Source organism: Lissotriton helveticus, chromosome 1_1, assembly GCF_964261635.1.
Source record: "Lissotriton helveticus chromosome 1_1, aLisHel1.1, whole genome shotgun sequence".
NCBI lineage: Eukaryota > Metazoa > Chordata > Amphibia > Caudata > Salamandridae > Lissotriton > Lissotriton helveticus.
The window spans coordinates 1,300,450,169-1,300,467,995 of NC_136057.1; the positions used below are offsets into that span (position 1 = coordinate 1,300,450,169).

The 17,827-nt window shown below is 48.2% G+C and overlaps 1 protein-coding gene across 2 annotated transcripts in view; it reads left to right on the forward strand.

Annotated features, from left to right (window-relative positions):
- EVI5L (ecotropic viral integration site 5 like) overlaps positions 1–17,827 on the forward strand; it is a 1,151,000-nt gene that overhangs the window by 764,411 nt on the left and 368,762 nt on the right. The window contains exon 13 of one of the 2 annotated variants that reach the window (XM_078681266.1): positions 4,373–4,405. The exons of the other annotated variant lie outside the window; for it this stretch is intronic. Within the exon in view, the coding sequence (XP_078537392.1) occupies positions 4,373–4,405 (33 nt within the window). The remainder of the gene's footprint in view (positions 1–4,372; positions 4,406–17,827) is intronic. 2 annotated transcript variants of the gene reach the window in all.

A 17,827-nucleotide genomic window follows, 5' to 3' on the forward strand; every position in this document is an offset into this window, starting at 1 on the left:
GGTAGAGAGAGAGGTAGAGAGAGGTAGAGAGAGAGGTAGAGAGGTAGTGGTAGAGGTAGAGAGGTAGTGGTAGAGGTAGAGAGGTAGTGGTAGAGAGGTAGAGAGGTAGAGAGAGAGAGGTGGGGAGAGAGGTAGAGAGAGAGGTAGAGAGAGAGGTAGAGAGAGAGGTAGAGAGAGAGGTAGAGAGAGAGGTAGAGAGAGAGAGGTAGAGAGGTAGAGAGAGAGGTAGAGAGAGAGGTAGAGAGAGAGGTAGAGAGAGAGGTAGAGAGAGAGGTAGAGAGAGAGATAGAGAGAGGTAGAGAGAGAGGTAGAGAGGTAGTGGTAGAGGTAGAGAGGTAGTGGTAGAGGTAGAGAGGTAGTGGTAGAGAGGTAGAGAGGTAGTGGTAGAGAGGTAGAGAGAGAGAGGTGGGGAGAGAGGTAGAGAGAGAGGTAGAGAGAGAGGTAGAGAGAGAGGTAGAGAGAGAGGTAGAGAGAGAGAGAGGGAGAGAGAGGTAGAGGTAGAGAGAGAGGTAGAGGTAGAGAGAGAGGTAGAGGTAGAGAGAGAGGTAGATGTAGAGAGAGAGGTAGAGGTAGAGGTAGAGAGAGAGGTAGAGAGAGAGAGGTAGAGAGAGAGAGGTAGAGAGAGAGAGGTAGAGAGAGAGAGGTAGAGAGAGAGAGGTAGAGAGAGAGAGGTAGAGAGAGGTAGAGAGAGAGAGGTAGAGAGAGGTAGAGAGGTGTAGAGAGAGGTGTAGAGTGAGAGGTAGAGGTAAAGAGAGACATAGATTGAGAGACTTAGAGAGAGAGGTAGAGAGAGGTAGAGAGGTAGAGAGAGAGGTAGAGAGAGAGAGGTAGAGAGATAGATTGGAGATCCTTGCATTTCCAGAGCATTAAAGGCACTACTCATTTGTAACGTCATTCCTTTCACTGCACATCCTGCTTTATCTAAATAACTAGGACCCTCAAATACAAAAGGATGTTGTGGTCATAAAGCTTACAATTTGCAGCATCACAGTGGTTGCTACTGCAAAACCCCTTTTTAGAGTTGTGTATAACCTTCATGATTGACAAAAGGGGTTCTGCATCTTGCTTCATATTGGAATTTGGAGGGGCAGTGGAAAGGGTGCTATCTTCAAATTGCAATTTACAATTACATATATCAATGGTTTTCAAACGCAATGGCAGTCGCAAACCGTTGATCTGCTACCAACACTGAGCTGCAGTTGGTACATGATTCAGAAAAGAAAAGTTGTCCCTGTGGGACAGCTTTCCCTTCGGGAATCATGTCAGGCGACAGTGAGTACAGACAGGGGTCCAGGGGCTACACTCGATACTGCAATGAACATGAGGGACTGCCCCTTTGGAGCAGAAGGCATAAACTCTTTAATCTATCTCATATGCAGACCCTTCTGTAATACTAGTGCTTATGGTGCAAAAAACAGGCATATCCTGTGTGGTGCAGACACTTCTGTTCAGTTTTAACTCTTTTTCAGTTGTCAACAAAATATTTTAATTCATATTTTGGTTTCCATTGTTAACTGTTTTTTAATATATCCATTATTTTATTTTATTTTAGAAATAATGGATATATTAAAAAACGTATAACAACAGTTAACAATGGAAACCAAAATATGAATTAAAACTGATGATTACCATGGAAAAGAAATTGATGAAACTTTAATGTTCGCTGAAAATGCACACATCCATCGGAACAGAAGTGTCTGCACCACACACGATAGGATATACGAAAGGGCACCTAAAGAGTAGGTACCAGGATGTAGCAGCACCAACAAAAGAAAGGAATATAGCTTGAGTACGAATAAATCCGAGTGCACAGAAGGACTTTCCAATTGATCTCGCAAAAAACAGGCAGACACCCATTGCATCTCTGGGCGAATTGTGTAATTCGGTGCTGGCGTTAATGAGGCTTTGATGGTTTTCACCCCTTCCTAGGGCCCCTGACTGCAGCTCCACTCTTCCTTAGCTTGAAAAATGTGCCCCCCCCCCCCCCCCGGAAATTTGACTACAGGTGCCCCTCTGCTTCAAGCTGTGGGAGCAGCCAGGCCCGGACCTTCTCTGTTGCCCATCAGCAAGACCGTAATTGCAAGCGCTTTCTCACGCTTTTAAAATTGACGGCCCTGCAGACAAACATCACTGTGGGGGCTGTCAATAGTGACGGACAGGTGTTCCAGGGGGGGGCAGGTGCCCCCCCTTGCCCTCCCCTACGGACGCCCATGCTCGTGACGAGACCAGGTCATCATGAGTCACGGTGGAGCTGTGATCATGACGGCCTGGTCTCGTCACGACCCCGCCGACTGATTAATTTGCCCGCACATATGGGGAATTAACCGCTCGTGGGCGGAGCGGCTCCGTTATGACGAAACCAGCTCGTCATGAGCACAGCTCCACCGTGACTCATGACGAGCTGGGCTCACATTGATCCATGCCACAATGAAATCAAAAAGCTGGAGTAAATAACTTAATGCACATCAGATTAGAATGATCCACGTCTCAGTTACAACACACTTAGGGCCAGATATACGACGCATTTTATGGTTTGCGCCCAGTAAAATGCATTTTTAATTGTACCCCCCATATTTTGCGAGTCAGTAACCTATTACTGGCTCGCAAAATAGGGTTTGCGAGTCGGTGTTAGGAAGGGGCATGCCAAGGGCGTCCCTTCCTTGTAGTGAGTCGCACGGGTATGTAGGAATGTTTTGCAACCATGAATGCACTTGCAAAACATTTCCAGTTTACCACCAATTACACATTGCCTTACACAAACGGGAAGGGATCTCCAAGGAATCCCTTTCCTGTTGTGAATGGTAGCACTGACATTTTTTCAGAGCAGGCAGTGGTCCCATCCTGTTTTCCTTTTAGGAAAATGGGCTGCATTTCAAAAAATAAAACTGCTTTATTTAAAAAGCAGTCAGAGACATGGTGGTCCGCTGCCCCCAGCAAGTCACCATCCCTGTGAGTGCCGGTCATTCCCAGTGGGTTGCAAATTGTGACCTGCCTTGAGGCACTGTTTGCGATTCCCAAATAGGTCACGAGGGGCCTGAGGCAGGTCCCTTGTGACCTATTTGGGAATCGCAAACAGTGCCTCAAACACTGTTGTACATCATGTTTTGTGGCTCGCAAAGTGCGAGTCGCTAAAAATCGCAATTTGCGAGCCGCAAACTCTGATGATTGTACATTTGGCACTTCATGAATTGCATTGTCCATGTCCCCGTCAAGCAAGGCACTCTACCTCACATTTAGCAGTATGAACAGTGATATGGGAAGCACTTGCGAGATTTATACAAGTATCCAGTTATGTTCTGATTTGTTTTATTCAGAGCAATTTCTCAGCCACACAAGTTTGTTTGGCCCTTATTTTTCCCATTATTAGATCCTGCTGTTGTGGTGCTCCCTTTTAAAGTGCTGGTTAAATTTGATGTCAGATCAGTAATCTAAAGAGACTTTGTATGCTATAAACATGGAATTAACTAGTCTGATTACTTTTGCTCCTCATTAATGTGCTTTGGTACCATGGGTTTTAAACCATACCACCTACAATTCAATAACTATACATATACAAATTCATTCATTTGGTGATGTAAGCTTATTACAGCAAATTGGTGGCTTGATTGGCTTTCAGAGGAAATGGGAATGGTACACATCTGAACATTCTTCAAAACAAATATCATGTTAAGACTAGAAGCTAATGGTTCTTTGTCACGGGATCTTCGATAATATTCAAGATAGTTTGTCTGATAGCGGTCATATTTACTGATTTGCATCCAAGCCAGGCTCACGGTGTCTAAAGGTTGTCATCATTAAGTAATCTTCTGTTGTCCTGTAATTTACCTCTGTGTCACACATAGTGGCAAAGTCACCACTAATCCCTGCATAGCAAGTTGCCATAAAAACAGATTTGAAGCACAGTGAGGTATTGCTGCTTCCTATATTGATTCTGTTGGAAGCAATAGAAACATTGATCTCATGATTCTTGGAGGAAAAAACGTCTTAAGAGAGATTGCAGGAACCAAACAAAAATATCTGCAGAACTCCTGAATGCTTCCCCAGATAATCAACAAATAATATAATAATGATGATGCTGATAATAATAAGGTAACGTTTACTAACTCCCTTTCACTCCATATGACAAGTCAGCAGGCTTAATGGCCAACCAAACGTGACAGAATTGGTGACTTCCCCTGAGCTTCTGTCTTTCTCTGGTGCTTTGGTTTCAGTGGTGTTTCTGCTTTCTGTAGTTGATGCTCTATCTGTCTGTGCTTCTAGCTTTACATTTTAGTGCTGTGGTGATTATCCTTTTTCTTTTTCTTGTTCTCTTTCTCTTTCTCTCTCTCCTCCCCTTCTCCTTACCTGTCTGGATCTCCTGTGTGTCCTGTAGGAGAGTGCTGCTCTGGCAGATAGATTGATTCAGGTACTGTATTACTGTTTTAACTTTCTTTCCCTCGAGGCATTCTCTTGCCCAAGATTGTGTTGTCATTTATTTGCATGAATAAATAGGTTGAATTATAAAATGATGTTATTCTTTTTCTTTTGTTGTTTTTGTACATTTAATTTTCAACCCAAAAATTGTTGATGGGTTTTAATTGCCATTGAAGATGTTGAAGGGGATGGGAAGAAGCAAAACATGTCTATTTGGATGGAATTTGACTGTTTTTCCCTGTTAAATCACCTTATGCAATAGAAGCAAATCCGAGCGACACATAGACCTAATATTTAACTATGAATGGAGTTACACATAGAATGTTTCAAGGGAAAGCATGTGGATTTATGTTGGCTTGTAGCCATTTGAATGCTGAAAATGATGTATTTCAGTCTTATGGTTTATACTTCAAAACTCACTAAATGTTCCAAACAGTGATGCTCCCTTTAGAAGAACTGTATATTTTTTCTCTTCTTATGTAGTTGGTAATGAATTATTTCAACAGCAGGGAATACTTCAAGCTATTTTCCCCCTGGGTGACATCTGGCGGAGAGTGAGGAAGCTAAATAACGATAAAGGTCCCTAAACAAATGTGCGACTTCAGGGAGTCGTCTCCCTTCTCATCTCTCAGGTGGTTGTTAGCTTTAAGTATCAGGGACCACAAGTAATATCCGGAAACAAGCTAGTATTATAGATGCTTGAGTTTAGTGATCTAAATGATTGTGTGTTCTTTCTAAAAACAAAGTCATATGTAGAGGCACAAATATTGTTTTTTAAATCCTGCAGAAGAGTAGAGAGTAGTAAGGCATTGTGCAATGTCCTGAAGTAAGCCCCGACCTACTTTGACTTCCAAGTCTGGCTGAAACATGTAAACTATATAAGGATTTTGGATGAACTGTTCTGATACATCAGCATATGTTTTTATCTTGTCATAGGAATGCGAAATATATAAGCATAGGGTTAATCTTCTAGATAAGTTTAACTTCCCCTTCTATTTTCCTGCACATAATGTTGAGTGCTCCCTATTAGTGGTTGGCTTCACCTCTCTTAAAATATGAGGGTGATGAAAGCATGTCATAATGTTATGGGTGAGAGTTGTTTTATCAAAAGAAAAGGGATTTTTCCTTGCCCTCTTCCTCTTTGAAAAATACACCTAATTTTGGGGCATGATCTTGTCCTTTTGACTGTTTTTGTCATTGAATCGATAAATGGTCCAGTTGTAGATCAAATTATGTTCCCTTCTATTAGGAATAGTTCTGTGGTACTGGAATATTTGTTAAAATCCTTGGGGAGAGCTTTGTGACGAGAGATGGGGCAGACCATAAACCCCACTAGCCCTCGCGGCAGGAAGCCACCGCCAGTCCGTACCTAGAAGGTGCTGTTAAAAAATCTCTTGGGGCTCCCACTGTTCGGGGAGAGCTTCGTCAGGAGAGAGGGGGCAGACCACAAGCCCTACTAGCCATCGTGGCAGGAAGCCACTGATGACACCAGTCCGTGCTCGGAGGTGCTGTTCAAAAATCACCCGGGCTCTGGCTACATGGGACCCGAGTGGGACGTGCACGGGAGGAAGACCAGGCCCATCTCGTCATCCGAAGCCAGACAACACTGGGTGGGCCCCCCTCTTTCATGCAAAGGAACAGTGAGGGAGTGATCCTGATCCTTATCAGTAGAAGGTACTGCCCAAAGTGAATCATCTCTTTCATTTTTTTTCTGTTGCTACTTCTGTAGGAACTCTGGGGACAACTCTGTGATTAAACAATTAAACACTCCTTGACCAAGTGCTATCATGGGGTAAGGAAATTGCCAAGGAAGAGCAGTGTCACCTCTCAAGTCCCCTAAAGTTACCTCCATTGACAAGATGCTGAAGAGAGTAATAGGTGTGGTGGCAACAGAGATAGAATTTTTTTTATTAACTGTTTTTATTATATTTTTACAAACAAAAGAAAAACAAACCGTAATAAAATCGGTTACAGTCATGCGGTGTCGTACAGTAGTGATCCCTACATGAAACAGTGCATCTTTATAGCCATGGCGGGCCTTTTGAGAGATTAACATCAAACAAGAAACCCACATAATTGTATCATGATTCCACAGGGTTTCTCTGTCCCTTAGACGCTCGGGCCCTTTACCTGTTGTTAAGTCTGAGAGGGCCAACCCTCTGGGATCCAATTAATCATCTTCCATCACAACATCAAAGCCATAGTATTTCCTCCATTTGCCCCACACCCTATGGAATTTCTTCTGGCACCCCCTCGCCTTGTATGTAACCCTTTCTGCTGCCATATACATATCCATCCCCGCTTTCCATTCTCTGAGTAATGGAGCATCTGTGGCTCCCCAGTTCTTCGCTACATCCCTTTTTGCCACAACCAATGCTAGTGTAGTAAAGATTATTTGCGCTCAGTCCAAATCCACGTCTCCCGGGATTCACAACAATATAAATCTAGGGTCTAGGGGTATAACAACTTCTAGTATATTGCCCAGCTCCTGCGATATCCTCCTCCCAATAGGTCTGCATTGTAATGCACTCCCAAATAGGGTGGTAAAAGTCGCTCTCCCCATGTCCACATCTCGGGCAGTTTGGGTCACTAGCTTGGCCTATTTTGTGTAGTTTGGCTTGGTCGTAATAGGCTCTGTGGAGTATCTTGTATTGAATGAGGCGAAGGCGTGATTTAATTGCCACCTCCCTATGGTGCATCAAGGCTACCTCCCAATCTATGGTTTCGAGTGTGCCCATATTACCTTCCCAGGTTGCTCGCAACTTGCCTAATATGGCTGGCGTGTTGTTATTTAGTGTCCGATATGTGAGTGACACAGCCTTGGTGAGAATATGTTCCCGCAGCAATCTCCCTTCCAGGAGTGCGTAGTCCAGCAGTCGGGAATCATCTATGTTATCTGCTTGTCCATAATATCAGTCAGTCAGTCAAATATTCTTTATTTCAGCGTAAACCATAAAACAAGCAGCAAGAATGTGACATTTGTCAGATATTTAAAAACGTTAAAACCCCAAAAATTCTATTATTTACAAAAGTGACAATAAATATATTTAAAAATCATTCCATTTTTAAAAAAAATGTCCTTGCCCACCACATACGACAAAAACCTGGAAACTGCAAATACAATGTGCAAGTCCGTATTCGTTTTTAAAAGTCTATAGTTTTCCTTGCAGTGCCCAGAGCCCAAGTTCTTACACAAGTTAATGAGCTCCTTCTGCCGTAGTTTGCCGTATCCTCGGCAGAAAAAGAGCACATGCAGGTCAGTCTCCTCCTTGGCTGTACAGGCAGGTCAGCCCAGGTCCCGCCCAGGTACCCATTTATTAGTGTATGCATTGAGCGAGAGACAGCCATAGCGAAACTGTAGATAAAGTTTCCTGGCCACGGTTGGATAAATAACGTCAAGTACAGTCTCCAGCATATATAATATCACCTATGGTGGATATACCTATGTCATCCCAGCCTCTATAGCCTCGCAACTTCTGTATTTCTATGAGCCAAGTGCAGTGCCATAGGGCCGTCTGTTTAGTAAGATTCCGATCCCATCCCATTGTCTTAATTGCTCTACCCTACGCCTCTATCGTAGCCAGGAGGAGTCTTCCCTTGCCTCTGCCTCCGTATATATGAGTAGTGCAGACAGTTACGGCTGGCCATAGTTTCCCTCTCTAGTCTATAGGTGGGATGATCCCCCGGCGCATGCATCCATTCATTCACTGGGGTGAATTGTTCTGCCCAGTAGTAGGCCTCTATGTTAGGGAGCGATATACCCCCATTATACTGATTGCATTGTAAGGTAGTTAGTGCGATTCTTGGTTGTTTCCCTAGCCACAGAAGTGAGCGGAGCTCCGCCTCAATATCCAGAAAGGTGAATCGCGGTAGGGGGAAGTACGTGTTTTGTAGTGCATATAGAAATCGGGGCAGAGTAATCATTTTAAACATAGCGGCCCGGCCTAAAATGGTAAGTGGGAGCGATTTCCGTTGCTGTGCACCTTCCGTAAAATTTACGAGTATGCGTTTAATGTTGTTCCGGTTGCAAAGATCCCTCCCAGTGGCGAGACAAATACCTAGGTAGATAAACCTGTTATGGGTTATCTGGAGATTCCCCGGGAGTGTGGGCCAAGTCGTTAGATTACCTGGGCTATATATTACTGACTTGTGCCAGTTTATTGTATATCCTGAGTGGTGTCCATATCTCTCTATAATGCGGAACAGGGTAGGAATCGTGACAGTCGAGTGCGTGATATATAAAAGTATGTCATCCGCATACAGAGAAATCTTTTCTTCCAAGGTGTTGCCCGGGTTGATGCGAAACCCCTGTATCACAGGATGTTGTCAAACCGCACAGGCTAGAGTCTCTATTGTGAGAGCAAAAAGCAATGGGGACAGAGGGCAGCTCTGTCTGATACCTCGTCTAATAGGAAAGTCTCCGGAGTTTTTACCTTTTACCCAGACCCTAGCTCTGGGATCTCTATACAGGAGTCCCACCCATTTCCGAAAGTTGGGACCTATGCCAAATTTAATCAGGGTGGCCTTGAGGAAGGGCCAGTGGACTGCGTTGAACGCCTTTTCTGTGTCCAGTGACAGAAGTGGGTGAGGGGTATCACGATCCTTAATCGCTTTCATCCAGTTATGGGTCCTACACAGATTCAGTTTGGTCGCCCTGCCGGTTAGAAATCCCGACTGGTCCAGATGAACTAGGGTCGTTATTACTTGGCGGAGTCTCGTGGCAAGGATAGTAGCCAGTATCTTCACCTCCGTATGAAGTAGGGATATAAGCTTTGGTGGTAAATTCTGTTCCACTCGCGGAATTTGGGTAATTTTGCGTTCCGTGGAGAATGCGGAATTGCTCAAAAATCTGCGGCTTCGCAGAATTTTTTCTTGTTCGCGCCTTTAAAATGCGTGTTCGGGGGGCGTGGCCAAGATGGCGACCTGAATGGCAGCAAGTCCTTGAGGCTCCCCGCTCCGGATCCCCACACGTGGCCTTATTAGCACTTAACCCCTCGCAAAAGAGCGCTTTTGGCCAGCTGGCGAGCGGAGCGAGCAGGGACCGGCCACCGAGTGTTTCCTGTACCCCAGTCCCAACGGAGAGCGGAGATAGCTGCGGGCGGCTGCCGATCCCATCATGGCGGCCGCCTGAGCTTGAAACAGAGGGGCGAGTAGGCCAGGCCTGGGCGCTGGGACCGATCTGAAACGTGAGGGCGAGGACGTCGGAGTATCCGGCCCAGCGGCGCCCAGCCCTTTTCTTGGCGGCCGCAGCACGGACGCCCAGCCAGCACCACAGAGCGGTATCCCCGGGGTGAGCCGCTCCCCCTCCGGGCGAGCACGAAAATTGAGGCTCCGGCGTCGGGCCTGCTGTCTGGAGAGCCGGACGACCTCTAACTTCGGGGGCCCCCTCCTGCGGAAGGGCCGCTGGCCGGTGAGTGAGGCGGCCCCCGAACCCCGTCTTTGAGGCGGCAGCATAGACCCCCAGCCTGCACCGCGGATCGGTGCCCCTGAGGCGAGCCACGATCTCGTCTGGGAGAGTGAAAATTGCAAAAAACACAGTTGATGGACAGAATGTGGAACAATGTCATACATTCACCCCAGTACAATGTGGCGTCACCACAGGTAAGTTCATGTCTTCGGAAATCATGGTGGACTGGGATGACGAGCCACTGGCCCCCCGATCACCAAACGCACCCCCGGTGATGGATCAAACCCAGATCTTTTGACTGGGTGTGAGTGTTTGATTGGTTCAGATGCTCCGTCCATCACCACCCCCTTTTGTACCGCTTTTGTTCTACATTCTGTCCATCAACTGTGTTTTTTGCAATTTTCACCCCGAGTGGGCTGGGTATGCTCAGACGTGAGTCCCAGGCTCTCCACACCACTGGAGTCAAGCTATCCAGGCTGATGAAGGCTGATAGCCAGAAACCGGTCCTTGGATGCTTGATTCCGGTCTGGGAAAGACATGGCTTGGTAGTTCGGACTGGGCTGTTCCCATGAGGCACAGGGTCAGAGCTGATTTGCATATAGCCAGTGTCTAACCCAGGTTGGTGTGGAGTGTAAAAAAACGATGGATTTAGGCCCAGATCCTTGTACTGGGATGAATGTATGACATTGTTCTACATTCTGGCCATCAACTGTGTTTTTTGCAATCTTCCAAGACCAGGCGGTAGCGGGAATGCCATTACAGGGGATCCCCTTCCTTCCAAAACACCATCGGCCGCCTAACCTATAAGCATCCCACATTACGAGTACAGTTATGGAGGTGTGGGACCGGGTTGCTACCAAGCACGAGTTTACGTCTTTCCCCTCCCCCATGACCCCTCTATTTGCTAATCCCGACTTTACCCCGGGTCTTGACCCCAAAGCATTCACGGCTTGGCGACGCTCCCCGTGCAGGTCCTTGGGTACCTCTTTAATTTGGACGGCATCCTTTCATTCCACCAGACGAGGGAGGAATACGGCATTCCAGAGGGGGATAGGGATCCCTACTTGCAGGTCCGTCACTGGGCGCTTCACCCGCAGGTCAAGCAAGGGGCGCAGCGTCACCTTACACCGTACGAGAAATGGCTAGTCACGCGCAAGTCCGACAAAAAACTGATCTCTGACCTGTATCAGCACCTCCTCGTCACTAACTTTTACACATACAGCGCAAGCAGATGCCGGCCGGAGATAGGAAGGGTCCTAACACCAAAAGAATGGCGCGGCATATACTATAGAGCCAGACACTCCGCATATCATGCAGGCCTCACTGAAACCCTAACTAAGGTGGTCACATACTGGTACCACACACCGGAACATTTTCACCAATTCGACCCCCGCATTAGCGACCGTTGCTGGAGAGGGTGCGGGGAACTGGGCACATTAGAGCACCTGCTGTGGAGTTGTGATAGACTGCAAGGGTACCGGAACGCAATTTTAGAAGACATAGATTCACATCTAGATACTCAACTCCCCCGTTTCCCATCTTACATCCTTCTGGGGTTGCCCAACACCTTGATGTATCCCTTGAAATCACGGAGGGGCCGGCTTATCGCTATAGCGTTAGGGGCAGCCACACAAAATATTTTAGCCCACTGGAGAACCTCGCAAGCCCCCCACATACGGGCTGGCTGCATAGGTTGTGGTTGGTGCTAGGCATGGAGAAGCTGTCGCTGGTACTGGCTGGTAGAGGGGAAGAATTCCCGGACCTATGGCGACCATTCTTGACACTTCTCACTTGTGATTTTCGTGAGTTGATTTGCCCACGATACCTACGCCTCCTGCGATTGGCGGACACTCCAATCCCAGAAATGACTGACCCTGCACATAAACGGAGAGCCACGTCCTGTTGACTCTTCCGTCTTCTTCCTTTCCTCCGTTGGGAATCATCCTTTTGATTTGTGGACAGAAGGGGGAGGGAGGAGGGAGGGTTTTGTTGATTTATGTTGGGGTGTTTTACAGGACATGTTTTGCTGACCTACTGCTAGCAAGCACCGAATGAGTATGTCTCTCTTGACCTGGAATTTGCTTTGCGGAATCTGAAGTAATGTGGTGGTCCTGTTGTTTATTTTATATGTAATTTCAATAAAGAGATTTAAACCATAAAATGTGTGTTCGCAAGATATTTCTCCCCGAGCACGCAAACAGTGTTCGCAAACAGGAAAAAAGCATCACGGACGGGCGGAACAAGCAATTCCGCTTTTTCACAGAACTTTTGCGTGCTCGCAGAGATTTTTTACCGTTTTGCAGAGCTTTGCGTAGTGCGACTACTCAAATTTCGCCCACCCCTAGATATTGGACGGTAGGACTCACACTTATGTTGGGGTTTCCCTTGCTTATGAATAGGGTTGATTGTGGCCATTCGCAATAATGGGAGGATCCTCCTCCTGACATGCTTCTTGAAAGAGATTCAAAAAATGGGGACTAAGAAGATCTGTACATCTCTTGTAGAATTCTGCTGGTAGGCTGTTTGGTCCTGGGGTCCTACCCAGAAGCAGTTGGGTTACAGCCAATTTAAGTTCTTCGATCGTAAATTCTGAGTCCAGCCCCTCCCTAGCGGCATCGTCCAATAATGGGGTATGTATCTCCACAAGGTAGTCTGTGATGTCAGGGGTCGGACACATGGGGAGAGTGTCATGGAAGTCTTTGTGATAGTACGCAAAGGTCTGCACTATCTGCTCGTCGCTTGTCTGCGGTATCCCTTGTGGATCTATAATGCTTACCACCCATCGGGCTTCTACTTCCTTGCGGCTAAGCCATGCCAAGAGTTTAACCGATTTATCCCCGACATCATGGAGTTTGTGTAAAGTCGCCTGGGCCTGTGCCTTGGCCGCCTGGGTAGCCAGGGCTTTATATTGATGTTGTGCGTCCGTCAGCTGTCTTAGTATCTTGGAGTCTGTCTGCGTTGTATCCCGTTTCTCTAGGCTTAGGATCTGAACTTCTAGTTTAGCTAGCTCTTCATGATCTTTCCGTCCTCTCCCATGCTACTCTGTTTTGTGCCCTGTCTCGGAGGACGGTTTTAGACGTTTCTCAAAATTACCAGCCCGACTGCACAAATCCCAAGTTTTCGTCAAAGAAATGTTTTGCGTCAGCCCTAATGCCCTTGAGCACTGTGGTGCTCTGTAAGTCCCATTCAGACTATCTCCAGCTCTTGTGTCTCGTTCGGTTCCGGTCTCCTATTCTTACATATAGAGGGGAGTGATCCGACAAACCTCTGGCCATATACTCTGCCTCGTATATGTCCCTTATTGTGCCACTCAGGAGGAACACATAGTCCAAGCGTGAGTAGGCCCTATGCACGCCGTAGTAGTATGAGTATTGCCATGTCACTGGTTGCAGGTGTCTACTAGACCTAGTGTCTCAGCGAGGCGTGCCAGCTGTGTAGTAGAGGTCATCTGGATATGATCCCCTGTACGATCAATGGGTGTATGCATCACGTAATTGAAGTCCCCCCCCCAATAATGTGCATCAAGCCCAGTGTCTCTAACAATATGTCTGTTACTTTGTTTAGCGTCCTGGCTTGTAGTTTCGGCGGGTCATAAACTGAAAGGATGGTAACATTCCTCCTGCTCCATTTCCCTGTTGTTAGAAAGTGGCTATGTATGTACTGCACCAAAGTAAGGTACAGTGTGCACAGAGTCCACAGTCCCCAGAGGTATGGCAGAGGTTAAAGTTAGATATAACCTTACTCGCTAAAGTGGTAGCTTGGTCGAGCCGTAAGGCAGAATCAGAGGACAGTGTAAAGCATTTGTTGTACACACTCAGTCAGCAAATGATCTCACATGCTCAAGGACTAAACTCTAGGCCAATTGTTTTGTATATAAAAATATATTGTTGTTTTATTTTAGAACCACAAGTAGGTATAAAAATACTTTCTCAGAATGTGATGTTGCAATTGAATACTTTCAAATAGCAATAGACTTTTAAATGCAATCGTTACAGTTGTTGCAATATGCAACACAAGTTAAACACATTTATAACATTGAGCTCAATGGAAAGTTTTAATTAAATGCAATAAAATCACTTTACAAATGTTTTTATTACTCAGGGCTGGATCCTGGATTCAGCCCTGATGCATTTCCTGTAAACAGTTGACAGAAATCGTGTTTGTCACACAGGAGATTTTTAAGGAATATTTGTATGTTTTGAAAATCGACACTTAAAAGAATTTCTGGCAAAAACCAGGCAATGTTATCCTATGGGAGGAAATCAGGTTATCGGAAAATCACAGTTGTAATTTCTTTTGAAGGTCAGTGCTGGGCACAAAGATCCAGCACTAGGATCTCTCCTGATAGCAGGTGAGTAATTTCGTTTTTCGTTGATCGGATGATTTTTAAGGAATATTTCAAAGTTGCAAAACTCGACACTTAAAAGAATTTCCAAATGAAAACCAGCCAATGTTACCCTATGGAGAAAATCGAGTTATCGGTCTTTGGGTAAGTACTCGACTGGCATAGTTAAGGTTCTGGGGGTAGACTCTGGGGGGTCTCCCAGGGTCAGGTAAGTACAGTTGTTACACCCTTAACGGCACAGGGTCAGCCGGGTGCGGAGAGAGTAGGCCCAATGTTAGCCTATGGCGGGCAGGGGGCCTTTGGTTGGTGGCTGCTAGCAGGCAGGCCACACGGCTGTAGTAGCTGAGATCCTGCTAACTTACACAGGGCAAGTGGGGAAGTAAGATAGGACAGATTCTGCATTCCCAGTGGCACTCGGGCGGCTGGGTGTATGGTGCTTTTGGGCCGTCGGGCGCCCAATGTATTTCAATGGGCAAGCTACAAGACGAACAAAGGCTGTAAGCTCGGGGACGAAGGTTCTTCAGGTGCGACCACCACTTCGAGAGGTAAGTTGGGAAGCTGTAGGTTAGGTAGGCACCCCAGAGGAGGGCACAGGGGGGCGCAGGACGCCGGGTACAGGGGTGTCTTTTGGTCTCGGGAAATCTTACCCTCAGCTGGTTGCGGTTGGAGGGGTCCCTGGTTGTGAGACTGCAGGCGTCGTCAGGAGCGTCGAGGAGGGTCCTCGGGTGCTGGATTCTGGGTCACAGTCTCCGGAGGGCGTCCTTGTGGTCTTTGTTCACTCAGGCACGGGCTGGGCTCGTCGGGTGCTGAGTGGGCTTGATTCGCGGTTCCTGGCTGGCACCAGGGATTGTTGCTGTTTAAGCAGAACCACTGCTCGTGGGAGTCCCAGTCTTTGGATGAGCAAGACAGTCAGGTCCTCCGGGGTTTTCGAGGTTGTTGACGACAGGAGGCGCCGGGGTTTAGCAGGAGCAGGTTGAAGGATCGACAGGCCAGTAGGGCTGGGGCCAAGTCTGTTGGTTTTGTTCTCTTGTTAGCAGCTGCATGGCAGGTCTTCTTTTTTCTTGTTCTTCTTCTTGTTTCGGAATCGGGTTCTGAGGAAGGAGGGGTCAGGGCGCCCCTAAATACTAATTTTAGGGGCGTTTTAGGTAGGGAAAGGTCAGAGACTAATTTATCCCTTTCCTGGGGTGAGTACACCCCCTATCCTGCCGCTCTTCAGTGGGAGGGGGCAGTAGCCTAGTCCTGATTGGGTAGGGCTCCCCATCCTCAAGATGGCAGTAGCCCGGAGTTGTGCTTCACCTCGCCTCCCCCACCTGAGGGGTGGGGTTGGCAGAGGCTAACACACCCCCTTTCCTCACTTAGGTTTTCCCGCCTGCCTTCCCGCCAGAGTGGGGGTAACAAATGGTGGGGACCAGTTGCTGAGTACAGCAAGGACCCGGCGAAGCTCACAAAGCGGGCATGCCTTTGAAGCTTCCCCTGCCCATCCTGGGGAGGAGACCTAGCACCTCGTCTCAGGATGTTCTTTGTTGCAGGCCCAGGAGAACGGATGGCTCTGTACCCAGGGGTCCAGCAACATGTCTGCTGGGTGGCAGCCTAGGCAGCCTCTCAGTCTGGACACGGGATGTGGGTTGGTTTAAGGGGGTAACTCGAAGTTCTGTAGTAGGGGATCTCTGTGTATAGTCATAATCTAGTGAATAGTCCCGCCCATGTGCGTGGACCCCGGAGCAATCAAAAATAATCTCTTACAGTGTGGAAAAATTGCAGAACTGCACAGACACTTAAGAGAGAATTTAAAGACAGATAATGCAGCCTATAAAAGCTACACTGTCCAGTACTTCAACTAGAAATTCCACCACCAAATCCACAAAACAGCAAAGCCTGTACAGATTTCCCTTGCTTTAACAGCAAACACCCTCTGGAATGATAGAGAGGACAACCTGGACAGACAAGCCCCATAGGCTGCCATTATGTGGCTCAGAATAGGATACTGTGCCTTTAAGAGAACCTTCCAGAACTTCACAGTATCCCAGAATGCACTGCAGGTCCCAGTTACTTTCAGTTCTTTTTTCCGGCTCCTGCAAGCAGGACCCTGGAGCATTGAGCTCTCTCTTTTCAAGGGTTTTTTGTTGATTTTTCACTATTAATTTCGATTTGAGTGCTTCTAAAGTACTTTAGTGCTGTTCTTCTTGGCTTTTGCTCCTTTTTAATGTCAAATATGCCTGCATTATTTGACAAATGCCCGGAGTGCTCCAGGAAGAAGGCAAAATCAGATTCCCATGAGGTGTGTATCCTCTGCCTTCCCTCTTCCCACATCCCTGAGGAGTGTGAGATTTGTCAAGGCTTCTCTGGCAGGACCCTGAAGGAAAGACAGAAGATCAGGCTTCAGGGCCTCGAGGAAAGAAGGCTGAAGGCGCAAGGTGGGTCTGGAGGGGCTTATTCTGCCCATGCTGAGGCCTCTGGGGGGCTCCCCAGGGGCAGGAAGACCAGCAAACATTCCCATTCTCCGTCTGGGTCGGTGGCACTGACCACGACGTCGAGAGGGATGACTACGGTCTGTTCCCCATCTCCCCAGGGCTCTGGGTCGAAGAGACGTCGACGGTCGACGTCGAGGGAGTTACACAGGCCGCCGTCGAAGTCTCCTTTGACGATTTCGTCGTCATCCTCGTCGGCGTCGACGTAGAGTGATCGACGTCGACGGGCCCGGCATCGGCGCTCGCCGTCGAAGCGACACCGCCGTTCGCTGTCGGCGAAGAGGAAGCAATCGTCTTTGAGGGGATCCTCGTCGTCTAGGCCGCCGTCGAGGCGGAAGAGGTCGCCGTCGAGGCGGAGAGGTCACCGTCCAGGCGGTCGAGGTCGCCGTCGAGGTCGCCGTCGAGGCACAAGAGGTCGTCGTCGAGGCGCAAGAGGTCGTCGTCGAGACGCAAGAGGTCGACGTCGAGGCGGCCGAGGTCACCGTTGAGGCATGGAAGACGGTCGACGCCGAGGAAGGGGCGCTTCGATGTCGAGGGGCCTACGCTTGCCGTCTGGTCACCGTTCTTCGACGTCGAGGAAACGTGGTGAGAGGCCTGATGCTGTGGGAGGCTCTCCACAGTCCAGATCTGGAAAGGAAGGTGGATCACCGGGATCGGTGTACTCCGAGGTGTATACTCCATCACAGAAGCATGTTACACCTCCGCCTCCGTTGCCGAGGGGTCTCCCTCCGAGGGCTCCGACCCCTCCTCCGTTGCCTCCTCTGCCTCCACCGCCTCCACCGGTGCCTCGGCCTCATGTGCCAGAGAGGCCGCCCCCGGTTCCAGCGAGGTCGGTCTCGTTGCCCAGGCTTCCGACCCCTTCCAAAGGGACTCCTAAGCCGCAGGTCCCGTCCAAGCCCAAGACGCCCGCCCCGGGGAAACCGGCAGAGCGTCCCAGACCTAGGAAATCACGGTCACGCTCCGGACGGAGAGGAAGATTGAGGAGTAGGCACAGGTCCTCCACTAGATCTAGGCATCGCCATAGGAGGCGAGGATCCAGGTCCCGTACGGACTCCTGTAGGACTCGCTCATATTCACCGACCTTATCGGACTCCCCGGAAACAAGGGTGTCTCCGGTAGACGACATCAGCACGTTCCAGGAGGTTCTCCTGAGGGGGGCTACGAAATTGGGCATCACGGTGACGGCTCCTACAC